The sequence below is a fragment of the Calypte anna genome, chromosome 5A (genome assembly GCF_003957555.1).
Source record: "Calypte anna isolate BGI_N300 chromosome 5A, bCalAnn1_v1.p, whole genome shotgun sequence".
Taxonomy (NCBI): Eukaryota; Metazoa; Chordata; class Aves; order Apodiformes; family Trochilidae; genus Calypte; species Calypte anna.
Window position 1 is genome coordinate 1,034,917 of NC_044251.1, and position 14,204 is coordinate 1,049,120.

General features: G+C 39.4%; 1 protein-coding gene across 5 annotated transcripts in view; it reads left to right on the plus strand.

The window, feature by feature from the left end:
* Positions 1-14,204, plus strand: part of SIPA1L1 (signal induced proliferation associated 1 like 1) — a 228,744-nt gene that overhangs the window by 156,479 nt on the left and 58,061 nt on the right. For all 5 annotated transcript variants that reach the window (XM_030451666.1, XM_030451665.1, XM_030451669.1 and 2 more), the window contains one exon: positions 2,145-2,423. In XM_030451666.1, coding sequence (XP_030307526.1) covers positions 2,145-2,423 — 279 coding nt within the window. The remainder of the gene's footprint in view (positions 1-2,144; positions 2,424-14,204) is intronic.

A 14,204-nucleotide genomic window follows, 5' to 3' on the forward strand; every position in this document is an offset into this window, starting at 1 on the left:
TTCTATGAGTAGATGTCCATTGTTACTGCCTAGTTATAAAATTCCATAAAGCAACTTGTTAGCCTGCTTGCTGTATCCAGAACCATTGAGGTTTAGGAACTGTGTCTTGCATTTGTAGCTATCCTGTGTATATATTACTAGAGACTTAATTCTCTGCACAAAGCAAGTTTTCAGGGCAGTTTTCCAAAATTGGGAGTCCTTTTGTTGTGTCTTCTGGAGGTCATACAATATTCCTACTGAAGTAACATCTACAGACCATAACTAAAAGGAGAATCAGTTGTGCTTGCTGTAGTACATTCAATTGGGAAGCAGTCCCTGTCATAATACATCGATTGGCATGGTGTTTGAGGAAGAGCAGGGGTGCAGCTAGGTAAGGTGAGTTGCTAACAGGCACGTGTACAAGGTCATGGCACATACAAAAAGACACCCAAATACTCTGACTCATAATCTCATGCCTTGCACAGAGACAGGCCTTGTTATGGTTGCATCTCTGATAGATGGTCATTAAAATATTGCCACTGAACTCCTTGGCTGTATGGATTGCTGACCTTGAAGTTAAGGGCACAGCAGGAACAGGAACTGTATTATTACTGCCTAAATTGTAAATATGTCTTCAAAAAAAACCCAGGAGAAACCCAGGCTACTGAAGTACATAACCACTAAAGAAGGAGCAGCAGAGACATAAAACATGAACAGCAGCAGCAAGGATATCAACATCTCAGGTTGTGAGTGGACTTTGAAAGCAAGTCTCCTGATTCTCCCCACCTCCCATGCAGTGGCTCATATCAGAGTAGCCTGGGAGCACACAACCTGAGTTCCTTCCAGGTGAAACTGAACTACATGGGCTTCAGGAGCACATGTGGGGCCTTCAACTGCTCATTTAACTTGCTCATTTAACTAGAGGACAGGCCAAAGTAAACACAACTTGTGTATCTTGTGGACACCCAGACCTCAGCACTGACTTCAGGCACTTCCTCTACTTTCTCTGCCTTCAGACACAGTCTCTGTTAGACTGCACAACTTGCTCGTGTCAGCAGAGCTGCTGAGCTGTTTTGTTTTGTATTTTATCTAGGAATAGATACTGGCATTTTTCAGCACTGATGGTGTAATCACTTGGAGGAAGAGCTAGAAGCAGAAAATATTGCACTGACTGTTTACTTCTCCTTTCCACTGGTTAATGATGTGTGTAGATAACACTATAAAAAAATCAGTTAAGTAGAGGTGTATACATTTGTCAAGAGAAACATCATCATAATCCTCAGCAAAGCTGAAGGGCACATCTGCTTTCCAAGTTCCTAATTTTAAGTATATGCAGAAGATTGCCCTACATCTGATCTGGACTACATTAGTTTGTGTCCTGTTTTACTCCAGTTTTATCATGTCCTGTTGCTGTACATCCTCAGAAAGCAAAGGGTATAACCTGGGCTTGATATTTGCAGTTTTTAGTGAGCGTTCTGTTGTCATGATGTGGAAATTTATCAGCTGAGGTACTCCAAAGCCAAAGATCACAGAATCATACATTTTTGGGGGTGGGAAGGGACCTTGAAGATCCTCTAGCTCTAACCCCTCCTGCCATGGGCAAGGACAGCCCCATTCAGCCTGGCCTTGAACACTTCCAGGGAGGGGGCAGCCACAACTTCCCTGGGCAACTTGTGCTGATGTCTCACCACCCTTAAAGTGATGAATTTCTTCCTGAAGTCTAAACTAAATCTGTCTTCTTTCAGTTACCTCTGCTCCTATCCAAGTCTTAACAGTTGAAGATAGCCTTAAGATAATTTGAAAATTAAATGTAATGCATTATTTCATGAGAATCTTGTCTTTTTATGGATGTCTGTGCATCAGAAAGATTTATATCAAAAGGACAAATATTTCAGCTTCATTTGTCTAGGTTAGGGCAAGTTCTAAAACTTCTTTGAATTAGGAAGGGGAGGTATCCTACTAACAGATTTTTTAGCTTTCATAACCCAGAAATCAGATTAAGAGTATCAGAATTTGTTTTTATAAAAATACATGTTTCTCTAAAGCAAAATTACACATTTATTGTTCCATAGAATTGATTCAGCTTGTTTTCAGGTGTGTGTCCTTGTGAAGAGAATATATATGTATATATTTTATAGCAGCATGTTTAATTTCTTCCCTTCCAGGAGTTCTTCAGAAAACTACCGTATGCCAGTGATGGAATACAAAGTCAATGAAGGAATGTCTTATGAATTCAAATTTCCATTCAGAAATAATAACAAATGGCAGCGAAATGCAAGCAAGGGGCAGGGACCTCATGTGGCTCAGGTACCATCTCAAATACAGAGTCCAGTACCATCTAGGATTGGCTCTGGGAAAGGAGAAGGGAAAATGGCCCCCCCAGAACGAGCAGCCAACATCCCCCGAAGCATCTCCAGTGATGGGCGCCCACTGGAGAGCAGAAGGTAGGTGTCTTCTTCACAAATGGCTTTTCATTCCTGCTCAAAATCTAGTCACAACCCCCCCAAAAAAACCCCGATTGATTTATCTAAGTACCAGAAGACTGCTCTTTATCTTGGCTTTAATTAGTCAGAAAGCAGTGTGATACTGAGCAAACCAGTAGCCAAACAGAAATGATTTTCCTGGCGTAGTTAACCACAAAATGAAGTGTTGCAGAGTTTTTTAGACTATGATGCCTTCTGTTGGATGGCATTCTAAACCTGTTGTACTGTTATTTACATTTTAAATGAGTTACAGTTGAAGTCTTACACATAAAGGTTCCTGAGCTTAAGGATTTTGAAGAAGTCAGGCAAAATCTTTAGCTTGTTTATTAGGCTTGGTAGAATCACCTAAAGCTTCCAGTGCAGGAACTGCATTTACAGGTTGTTAAGCAAGAGAATTCTGACAATTTATCTGATAGGGGAGGTTTTGAACTTCTTAGGCTAGAAAAGAGATTGCTTTCATAGAATCATAGAATGTCAGGTTGGAAGGGACCTCAAGGATCATCTAGCCCAACCCATCTCATGTTACTGCTTACAAGAGGTGTCTCAGCACCCCATCAAGCTGAGACTTAATGTTTCTGAAGTGGGGGAATCCACCACTTCCCCTGGGAGACCATTCCAATGTCTAATGCAATGTGTGATGTTTTAAGTTTGCATTTCTCCAGGGTGCCTTGGGGTTTTTTGTTTTGTGTTTTTCTTAAACACAGAGGTGATTATTATTAAGATACAGGCATCAGGCACATGCTGTCACAGTATTTTAGTTCTTTCATGGATAAAGAGTTATTTCATAGTATTCAAATGAACTGTCATTGTTTTGATAATTGATGCAAAGCTGTCACTGTCTCTGCATTTACAGAGAGATCTGTTGAGGGAAACAAGCATGCCAGTTATATTTCTTATTTTGGAAAAAAAACAGAGAAGGACAGGTAGCTGCTGAATTTGAAGGAATAGGAGTAGGGGTACTGTTGTTTCTTTGCTATTTCCAGTGCTATAGAATCTTACTCTGTAATTATGGAAGGCACAGAAGTTTAAGGCAGTGGCAGAAGATCAGATTCAGATGATTTTTTTCATCAGATTCAGCTGTTTCTTTTCATAATCTTTCATCTCATCATGGTATTAATCAAAGAGTTTTGTCTGGAATCTGGAGTTGGCTGTTCCACACCTCTCTGGCCTCCTGCCTTTTGTCTTCCCATTCTTGGTTTATGGATGCAGGCACAGTGACAGGGGTGGCAGATCTCATCTGCCACTAAGAAACAGCAGTCTCTTGTTTGTAATCTGTGTTTTAAGGGACATGAAAGATGATAAACCCATAATAAATTGGTCCATGTGTCTCTGAGCTTTGAATCTGAGGTGATTTTTGGAACTGATCTGCTGGTAGCAGTCACCCAGCACCACACAGGGTTGGCACCACCATGAGCTCCAGCAGGTGAATAAAATAGAGGCATTATACTACCTCTGACCTACCAGAGCTGCATGATACTCATTTTACTCGTAGCATATCAGCAATAAATCCATGACTTTTGTTAAGTATTTAGGAAAAAAAAAAAAAAAAAAACCAAAAAAAAAACCCCACCAAACCCACAAACCAGAAGTTTTTAAGGTTTTTAATTTAAACAAAACAGATAAGTGTTGCCCTCTTTGAGGACAGAGTCCTCTCAGAATACAGGGAGTAGAGGTATAACTCTTTGAATTGCCTACCAGTAATGCTTAATATACATATTGAATGCAGGACAGTTGCTTCTTTTGATATTTTGACTTCAGTCCATTTAACTATGTTAATAAATAAAAGTTGCATTACCAGTTCTGAGAAGGGAGGATTTCATCTCATAGACATAAAAAGAATTTGCCTCCCTAAGGATACTGCTGCTCTAGGTGGGAGAGTAGCTTGCTTGAAGTCCCTGATTCTGAGATAGCAGATAAATGCCCATTCCTGTGCCTAACTATCAGAGTACTTAAATTTGCCTTTATTGGATTGTCTTCAGGTATCCAACTCACCAGCTTCTCCCTGTTCCTCACAGTATCCTGGGTCCTTGAATATGTTTGTGATTGATATGCATGTTTGTAGGCAGAAAATATAAGCCAAACCTTTATAAATCTTAAAATAAACCTCTAATATTACTGCAACATTAAGACTGAAAAATCTAACAATATAAATGCAATAAATTCCATGGTATGGCTTCTTTCACAACATTAATTAGTCCACTTGGGACACTCCATAGCCTATAACTCAAAATAAATATCAGTGATACATTAAGGGAAACACCAATAAGCCACATATGTGTGTAGTATGCCAGAGCTGATGCTACTGGAGATAATGTCATCTTGGAGCTTTTTACCCCCCTGTCCCCTTCCAATTTTTCAGTTTTTATTTTGTACACCTTGTTTCCAAACTTCATTAAGAAAAAAGTGTTCAGGAAAAGGACATAGTACTGTGTTAGGTGATAAACTTACCGTAAACTGGAACCAGTCTTAACTAAAACTGGGTTGAACAAACATTTTAAAAGTGTCAAAACTAGTGAGGAAAACGTGCTGCTGGACTTGTGCCCTTCACTGTGCATTTTGGGGCTGTTTGGGGTGGAAGCTCAAGGTTCTAACTGGAACGTTTCTGAGCACAGTAGTTTAAACCAAATAGAAAACTGAATTACAGCATGACAGCAGTCAGGCTCTGGCTGTGAAATTCCATAGTATGGATTTATTAGAAGAATATTAATTAAACCTGGATTCTAGTTCTGTTAAGGACTTTGGAGTACAGTCTTGCCCTAAAACTTCCTGCTGCTTGGAACACTGCCCGTGTGTAGTTAGTGAGCATAACTGTGCCAGTAGGAGTTTATAGGTTAATGCCTGCAGATAGCTTCTAGTTTAAAACTGTTCCCATATTATATAAAAATCCTAATCTGCTGATGTTTATCTTGGATGAGTGGTGTTTTTCCTAACAAACAAGCAGATGTCTGTGCTCATCTTGCCACCTGTCGAGTGAGCGTTGTAGCACATGCAGTGCCTACCTCACAGCATTTGAGGCTTTGTGTATTTAAGGTTCTCATAACATTCTTCAAATCAGAACACGTGCCAACATGAGGTTATATTTTATGTGTTTCCCTCTGGCATCAGGACCTTGACCTGGATGTAGCAGTAAACCAAAGGTTTATTAGCATATCTGGCTGCACGGCCAAAGTCTCATATCCCAAAAACTTTTGAAAGAGTTATTCTGTGTCATGTCAGGAGTTTGGTCTCTCTTTTTTGATGTGGGGACTGGGGCACAGTGTAAGAGGTGCTTGTTGTAAGTATAAAAGAAGACTCCACAACAGGTCCAGCAGTCTCCTGGCTGTCCATTGCCTGGAGCTTGATGCATCTGTACTGCTGTGGATGGCATCCTTTCAGTGCTTGCTCAGTGCTCTCTTAATAGTTCCAGCTCTCCTACTTGTTTTCTTGCCATGAGGGATAATAAATAATAATTCTCTTGCTTGATCTAATATAATTAACGTTTGGATGGGTGGAAAGGGATATGACAAAACTCCCAATAATCTGTGGAGCAATGCAGCCCATTCAGCCTTTCTTTGTGTAGAAGCTGTTCTGTGCCTTTGGCTGTCCCATTGCCTCCCTCTGTATCTTTTCATGTGATAGTTCATTTTCTTCTAAAATTTGATGATTAAATTGAAAAATGAATACAGTGTGGTGTGAGAAAGTACAATGTGATAGCATAATTGTACTTTCTGGTTCATTTGCTCTCCTCCTCCCCAAAACTGCTGATGTTTTGCTTTTTTTTTTTTCCTTTTTGAATGGATTGTTTTCCCTTTTACATGGGATCTTTGAGTCAGTGTTTGCAGAGAACTGTCACATCTTGCAGTACTATTAGGGTTGCAGCAATCAGACGTGGAAGGTAAGCATGCAAGAATTAAGATTTGCTGTGCAATTTTATTCAGACCTCTTGAGCAACAGTATTTCTGATACCTCCTTTGATAAATTGCAATAATTTCTTTTAACAGAGGACATCTGCTTCATTCACTTTGCACAGTGGATGCAGCTTATTAAAGAAAAGCTATTTAATATTTTATTTTCCTCTTTATTACTCTGTTCCTATTCACTGGATGTCATTCATATCCTCCTGTAAGGATGCAATTATTAATCCTCTAAGCTTTACAGTGGTGCCTATTACTATAGCTTCTGAGTGCTTCACGGGTAATTAATTAAACTTGATTTTCAAAACTGTTGTGTGAGAAGAGATGTCTTTGGCCCTTTTCAAATTAAGAACAAAGGCAGAGAAATTATGTTCTGATTATTCACTGTGCCTAATTTCGGGCATCTCATATTTGGAAGTGTGCCTGGCATTGTTAATATTTTATGTATTACAATTACAGCTTCTGTTGACTTCAGCTGCTTTGGTAAGTTTTTCAAACTCAGAAGTAAATGGGACCTTGGAATCAAGACAGGGCCTTTGAGAAACTTCCAATTAGTGACAATGAATGAAAAAATTTCTTTAACAAATATGCCAGTGGTCACATTGGAGTGCTGCAGGGTAGGAATTCAGCTTGCTAAGTCAGCACTGAAACGCCCTTCCCTGTAAGGCCATCCTTGCTTTCTGCCAGCACCTCCTTCACTTCCAGGCTGTGTGCAGCTCTTGCAGAAGTTGTAACACAAAATAAAACTGCCCTGGGCAGAGGTCCTGAGGGAAGAGGCAGCTGTGTATCTTCATATAGCTGAAGACTGCCTTGGGCCATAGGCAGACAGAGCTGGCATTGCTGTGTGAGGGATGTGCTGCATCCCTGTGCAGATTGAAGGCATGGGGAGGAATTGCAGCTAATGACATGGAAAATAATTAAGAGCAGGATGTTTGCATTGTCATACAAAACAAAATAAATATAGGCACATCTCCCTCACTGCTTTCACAAAAGATGATTTTCTTCCTGTGCTTGGCAAGGCTCAGCAGTCCCTTCAGGATGAGCTGGATCTGTTAGAAGCTGTTGCCCATGCCTGGTGTGACCCAGGTCACTTGGCTGTAATGTAATTGTGTCTGTTTAATGCCAATGGATGCTTGGCCTGCCTTTAATTCAATTATGGGACTCTAATGCACTATAACCATTTTGGAAATGTCTTCTTTAAAGGTGTCTTTTAAAATGAGTAATAGCTTGCTTTAGTTTGTTTTTTTAATTATAAATAAAAGGCAGGCATGGATTCTCTTGACTATAGGGCCATACTGTTAACACAATACTCCTTTTGTTTGAGAAGTGCCTTTCATCAATAGATTTCAAAGCACCTCAAAAAGTCAATTTGAACTAATTTTACTCAAGTCCTTTGGTCTTAATTATACTTGCTTCACATAAAGTGTAATGTCTTTCCCTAGTAATAGGTTTTTTAGTGCTAATTGTGTACTGTACCTACAAAATGTTATTGCTGCTTTAAATAACAAGATGTCCTGCCTGACTGGTCCATCACTGCTGGTCTTCCAGCCACATTTGTAATACAGTTTTGTTTGTCCTCAGCTCTCTCATCTTTGTAAAATGAGTTATAATTCCATGACATAGTTTTGAAATCTTGACATTTCTTCTGAACAGTGCTGTCACTTTTGGTAAGGCATAGAAGTAAAGAAAAAAGCATAGCTGAATCTGAAGTGAAAATGTAAGCATTTCCAATAGGAAATAATTTTATAGAAATTATTTGAGAAGTAAATTGGTTTCCTTACCATAAATTCTAGTTTCAGTACTGGGGAAAAAGTTTTAAATTGTGTATTACTCTGCAAGCATAACTGAGTGTAAATGTGTGTGCCTAAACAGATTGGCTTAATACTATTAAAACTCTTTTTGTTGGCCAAAATTTTTTTTCTCTTTATAAGTCTGCCATGAACTGCTTGCTCAAAAGTGCCCAGGTTTCCAACTCTTGGACTGTGTCCTTTGGCAATCAAAGATGTCAGAATTGTTGCTTGATAAACATAGACAAGTTAAATTCAGTTTGGAAGGTCAGAAAGGAGTTACTGAATTCAATATGCTGCTTGTGGTATCAGGCTTTAGATCATTCCTGTGTGGCTGGAGAAGACAATTGCTATCATGTGCACTTCATGAAGTTCTAGATGATCAGAATGTCTGTCAGTTCAGGCATTTTGTTAGTTTACTGCTTTTTTGCAAAAATATTGAAGGGGGAGACAGATGTGCAGCTGAGATCTGTGTATGCTTTCTTATACATGTGGATGTACGCATATATATGAGTGGCTTCACTTGCTAAAAAATAGAACAAAGACCTAGCTAGCAGCAGTTAATTTGGTTGGGGTTTGGGAAACAAAATGCTCAAAGCAGAAAATGATCTTAAAGAAGCATTCAACTGCAGAAGGGGATATGCAAGGTGAGCAGTATGAGCCTGCCAGCCATCCTGCCCAGGTCTGTGGCAACTTCATGCCCATTCATCTGCCATATGGTTATTCCAAGAGGAGAAGGCTTCAGATGGCTCAGGTCTTTATTTTTAAAAGGAATTCTGATACACTGAGATTTTTATATTAGAATGTGAGGTTTTTCAGGAGGATGTTAAAGTATTTGTAAATAACATTCCATATTATAATCCTTGTGATTTAATGTTTGGTGATGTAGGAATAAGCTTGATTCTCTTGGAACACTTTGCATAGACAGCTTATTACACTTAGTTTAAATTCCAGGCAGGACTTGATTTTGAGAATTAGAAATATTTTGTTCTTTTGGTATTTGGATGAGGAATGTCATGCTTCATTATTCCATTATCTGTAAAAACAAATCAGGATTTCTAAAGCTGAGCTGGTTCCCTACTACGTGGCAGGATTTTCCTCCCACGCTCGCCTCTCTTTATTGACTCCCCTGCATTCTGCTTTTTGCAGCTGATTTTCTGTGTTTTCCAATAGATTAATTAGAGGGAAATGTCTGATCCCTCAGCTGATTTCATTTGATTCAGCTGATTTCCTTCAGCTGATTTCATTTCTGCTGTCTCCGTGACGCCACGGTCTTTGCTGATGTTTGCCTGGTGGTGTCCATCATGCTTTTCCTGGTGTTGTCTCTCCTGCTTTGGTGGTGTTGTTCCTCCTGCTGTGCAGTTGGACACTGCTGTAGAGTATTGCTGACCTCTCTGGTTCTTTTCCCTGAGCAGGCTGTCTCCTGGTTCTGATGTCTACGTCACAGTTTCCTCCATTGCCTTAGCGAGGTCGCAGCAGTGCCGTAATTCTCCAAGCAACTTATCCTCCTCGAGTGAGACTGGCTCTGCTGGGGGCACTTACAGACAAAAATCCATGCCAGAAGGGTAGGCACCAGACTTTTCTATTCTTCTTAGGCAGTTTTTGTTTTGTTTTGTTCTCTATTCCATTTGTTGTCACATGTGTTAAACTAAAGAAGTGCTTGAACAGCCTCCTGTTGGCTGTTCACATGCATGAAAACATGTTTACAAGTACTGCTGCCATGCTTCTTGAAAAAGTCAGTGCTAAAAGTCCCTTCCTTCCTCCCTGTGTGACCTAACCACTCTGATTCTACAGTTACTATACGAAGAGACCCTATGGATTTAAAAATCTTCATTAAACAGACTGATTCCATGTTGCAAATTGCTTCACTTCATAGATTTAGATTTTAAAGTTGATAAAGGTCTGGGACTTTGCAGAGTGTGCTAATAGGTGAAGAAAAGGGGTGTTGAGCACAAGTAAGACTTCAAAAGTGTAGGAATAGAAGTGCTGCTGAATCAGTGAGGATCTTTGTCACATATTCACAGTTACCCTGTTTTAAGGTGCTCTCTTCCAGCTTTGCAGGAATCATCAAACTCTGAAGTTATCCATTGTCAATGTGGGGGGCAACTTGCAGAGGAAGAAATTAGATCTATTATCATTTTCAGAAAACACACTGAAAAGAGAAATAAATCAAGCATCTCCAAGTAGGGAAAAAAGCACTTGGGAGCAGGAGAACTGTCTGTCACACTATAAATTACTTCCTGTACAGAAGTTAAGGGGGCAAAACTGCTGATAGTTCACACTGCAAAGCTTCCTTCTGAAGTCTTCTTGAATACAATGGAGGTCACTGTGTGCAGTTTGTTCTGGTTTGGTGCCTTATAAAGCAGATGTACATTTTTCACTATTTAAAAAACCACAGTAGTAGTAATCTTAAATACCATTGTCAGGAAGTGCTTAGCACAAGGCAGTGGCTTTAGCCTGTTGAGATGCCCCTCGTGGGCCACTGCTCTTTGTCAGTCCACAGAATGCTGCTCTGAGAATGTCTTTGAACAAGTGCTGCTGCTTGCTCCAGGGCACTGGGGATTTGTCCTCTCTGTCTTTCTCCCCATGGCTCAGTTTCAGGTTTTTGGAAGAGGCCATCTCTTCTCTGCTGCACACCTTCACTGAGGCTTTTATTCATAAGACTGTCAGGGTTGTCCAGGTCATAATTTAAATCCTACTGACATGAGAAGATTTTGCTCTAAACCCATTAAACTTTGCTGTAAGGAAACTAAACAGAAATATGTCCAGAGCTTTGCAGCTGAAGAAAGCACTCAACCTCTTCATAGGCTGCACACTTCCTGGCTCATTGATGCCAGCAGTATTTATGTGTTACTTGAATTCTGGAGAGCAGCTTGTGCTCCTGATACCTCGTCTGCTCTTTTCCAACTACATCATTTTCTCTACAAAAATGGCATTGCTGCCATATGTCCTTAGACCATCACAACTGTAACTGCTTGAGGAGGAAGGGATTTTCAGACACGCTGGGGTTTTGGTTTGAATGAGCCTCAGAGCACAGCAGCACCATCCTTTTTCATCTTATAAGTCAATTTTACACATACGTTCACTACCACATTCTTCGAGCAAGTTCAGCAGAGATGTGTCCTAGAAACCTGGTTTATACAGGCTTTTTGGGCTTTAATTTGGTGCAACAAAACACTTGAGATGGAATAATGAAAGAAGTAATGTATGAACTTCAGAAGAACGTTTAAGTTCTTAATAAGAACTTATTAAATTCCAGTCATCTGACTGTTATGTTCTATTCTAACAGGAAAAGCACTTTACCTCCCATACTGTCATTGTGCACATAAATTATGTTTTCTCAGAGCTTCCCAAACATTTTCTACCAGGCTGAAAAGAGAACATGAAACATGTAATAATGAAGGAAACTTTCCCTTTCCTCATTAAGCAAACTAATATCTGTCTCATTACTAAAAATCCTTGCAGTCCCACGTGCATCGAGGCAGCTCTGTTCAGTGCACCAGCTAGGGCTGGGTTAGCCCTTGTATGTTGTTAAAACAGGGGAGAGATATTTCAGCATTCAGCTGTAAAGATACTGCAGAGAAGGACGGACTGGAGTAGGGAGCACCATATCCTGAAGGTCATCTTCCCAAGATGAGGCTCCAGTGTGCCTGAGGTGTGCCATTTCCAAGTGCAGGAAATCTCAACTCCACATTCTGTGTATTTCTTCTTGTATAACATGAGAGATTTGGGAAGTTTGTGAAACTTCAGTGACTGGGAGCATGGTTGTGAGTCCAACTTCTGTCAGACTTCAGTTAGAGCAGTAGCTGCTGCCTCTTGTAGATTATTGGTCTGTATCCTAAGCCTGGGTATAAACAAAAACTTCACTGCTCTCAGGAATATCCAGATTGGTCTTGGATGTGTTTGTGTGTGTTTTGTATAGTTATCCTGTGTGTACCTGGAGGTATCTATAGTGTCATAAATAATGGGGAATGTAAAAATGGCATTCAAAAATAATTAAATAATGGGTTTCTCCTTGTGACAAATATATAAAATGTATATTTAAACAGTTTTACTGTTCTTTTACCCCAGATTGATTTCTCCTTTGATATTTTTTTTAATTCATTCCTACATACCCTAATGGTCTGTATATTTAAGCATCATAGAATACAGCACTGCCTACTTTTACTATTCGTGCCTTTAAATAGCCCACTTCATGCAATAAAAGGGCAATCTAAAGACCTTTCTTACTGCTCAATTAGTAGAACAATGATTTTAATGAAAAAAAGTTTAGAAACATGGTGGGTTTATATATCTATAATCTTGAAAAAAAGATCCCACATCATAAAGTATTCGAGTGCAAAATTGACTGCTTTTAGAATATGAGTATTATGGGGTTTAGGTAAGAGGAACAAAGCACAGAAAGTAAATATTTTGTCACTTCATCACACCCAAGGTTTCTTGATGACTTCTAATTATTTTGTAGTGAAAAGATATCCTTCCCAAAATGGTTTATGGGTCTTCAAAGTATGAAAATGACCTCGGATCAGTGTTTAAAGACTTAATCAGATTTTGCAGTGTTTTGTTTAGCCTTTTTGTGCATCTGTTTAATTGATATTCAGTAAGATCCTTGCTACTCTGTGTGAATAGAAAAGGAAAAGCACTACTCCTAAATGCCACTACAGTTTAAACTCCTTTATATTCAGAAGGCAGGTGTATCCAGGCTTCCTTTACTTTTTTTATTCACCAAACCATGTGTTGACTGTAACAGGGGAGTGGTGGGAAGTAGCATCATATTTGGGTAAAATGCAGAAGACCCAGATTTTATGATGGGACCTTTTTTTTTTCTTCTTTGATGGGTTCATTTGAGTTAACCAAGTACATGAACTTTCAGATGGGGTGACCACAATGATCTTATGCTGACAGCTGGGCAAATGTCTGTTTTACAGGGCCAGTCTATATCTAGGGGAGTGAGCAGAGAGTACAGTGTGGGGATTTTCGGTTATTATGTTAGGCACATAGAGCTACAGAAACTCATTGATTTATAGGGGATATATCAGCTTGTTTCAACTCTTCAGGGTGTTACTCTGTGCGTATAGAGTTTGCAGAATTGTTTTCCCCTTCAGAATATGTCCCATTTAAAAAACAAAACCAAAAAAAACAAAAAAAACCCCACAAAACACTGCAAAAATGCATTTTTCTTGACAAGTTCGTAATGGTTGACCTGCCAATTCTGAACCCAACTATCATTCCTAGAGACTTGGAAGTTTTTTGTATGTAATACAGCATTATAATTTAATTCTTGCAGGCTTTTAGTGTACAAGGCATATAAATTTCAGTATGGCACCAAAGCACTGGGTGTTTCCTTTGTCATCATATTTTTCTCCTTGAGTTTACTGAATATTTATCAAGCTTTCAAAAATCTATCTGATTAATCAATCAGGATCTACAAAGTGCATTGAATACACTTTTCCTTCTGCAGTACAGGCTTTCTTCTACAGCAGTAAGTTGCAGGTCTCCCTTATTTCCTACAACTGCATTTATTTTACACTAGACCACCCAACTGATTTTAATACCATAAGAACACAATAAATTGCAGAATTTGTAACTCCATGTTTTGGGAATCCATAACAAATGCAGTCAGCTTCATAAGAGCTTAATCAACATATTTGACAGTGTGATACTGTCCCAAGTGAACCATTTGCATACATGTCTGTATCCCCTAGGCATGACCTTACTGTCTTTTGCTTAGAACCCATAAAAGTGGCTAAAACCCAGGGGGCTGTCCCAGAAGAGTTTCTGATGCTCACTTTGGTTCGTTCAGGAGAGTGCTTACCTCATTTCCCTGTACAGCTTTTATCCAAATTGTGATCATTTTTCTGTATCCATGTGATGGTCTGGTCAGCTTTTGTGGTCATATTTTCTGTATCCACGTGATGGTCAGGTCAGCTTTTCATGGAGAGATCTATATAAATGAAAACTGATATTTTATTTCTGGATGTTGTGGCCTGTTGGGGTTTTTTGTCATCTTCTTAAATTTGTTTGCACTGTAACCAGTTGATCAAAGATGCTCAATAGATTTA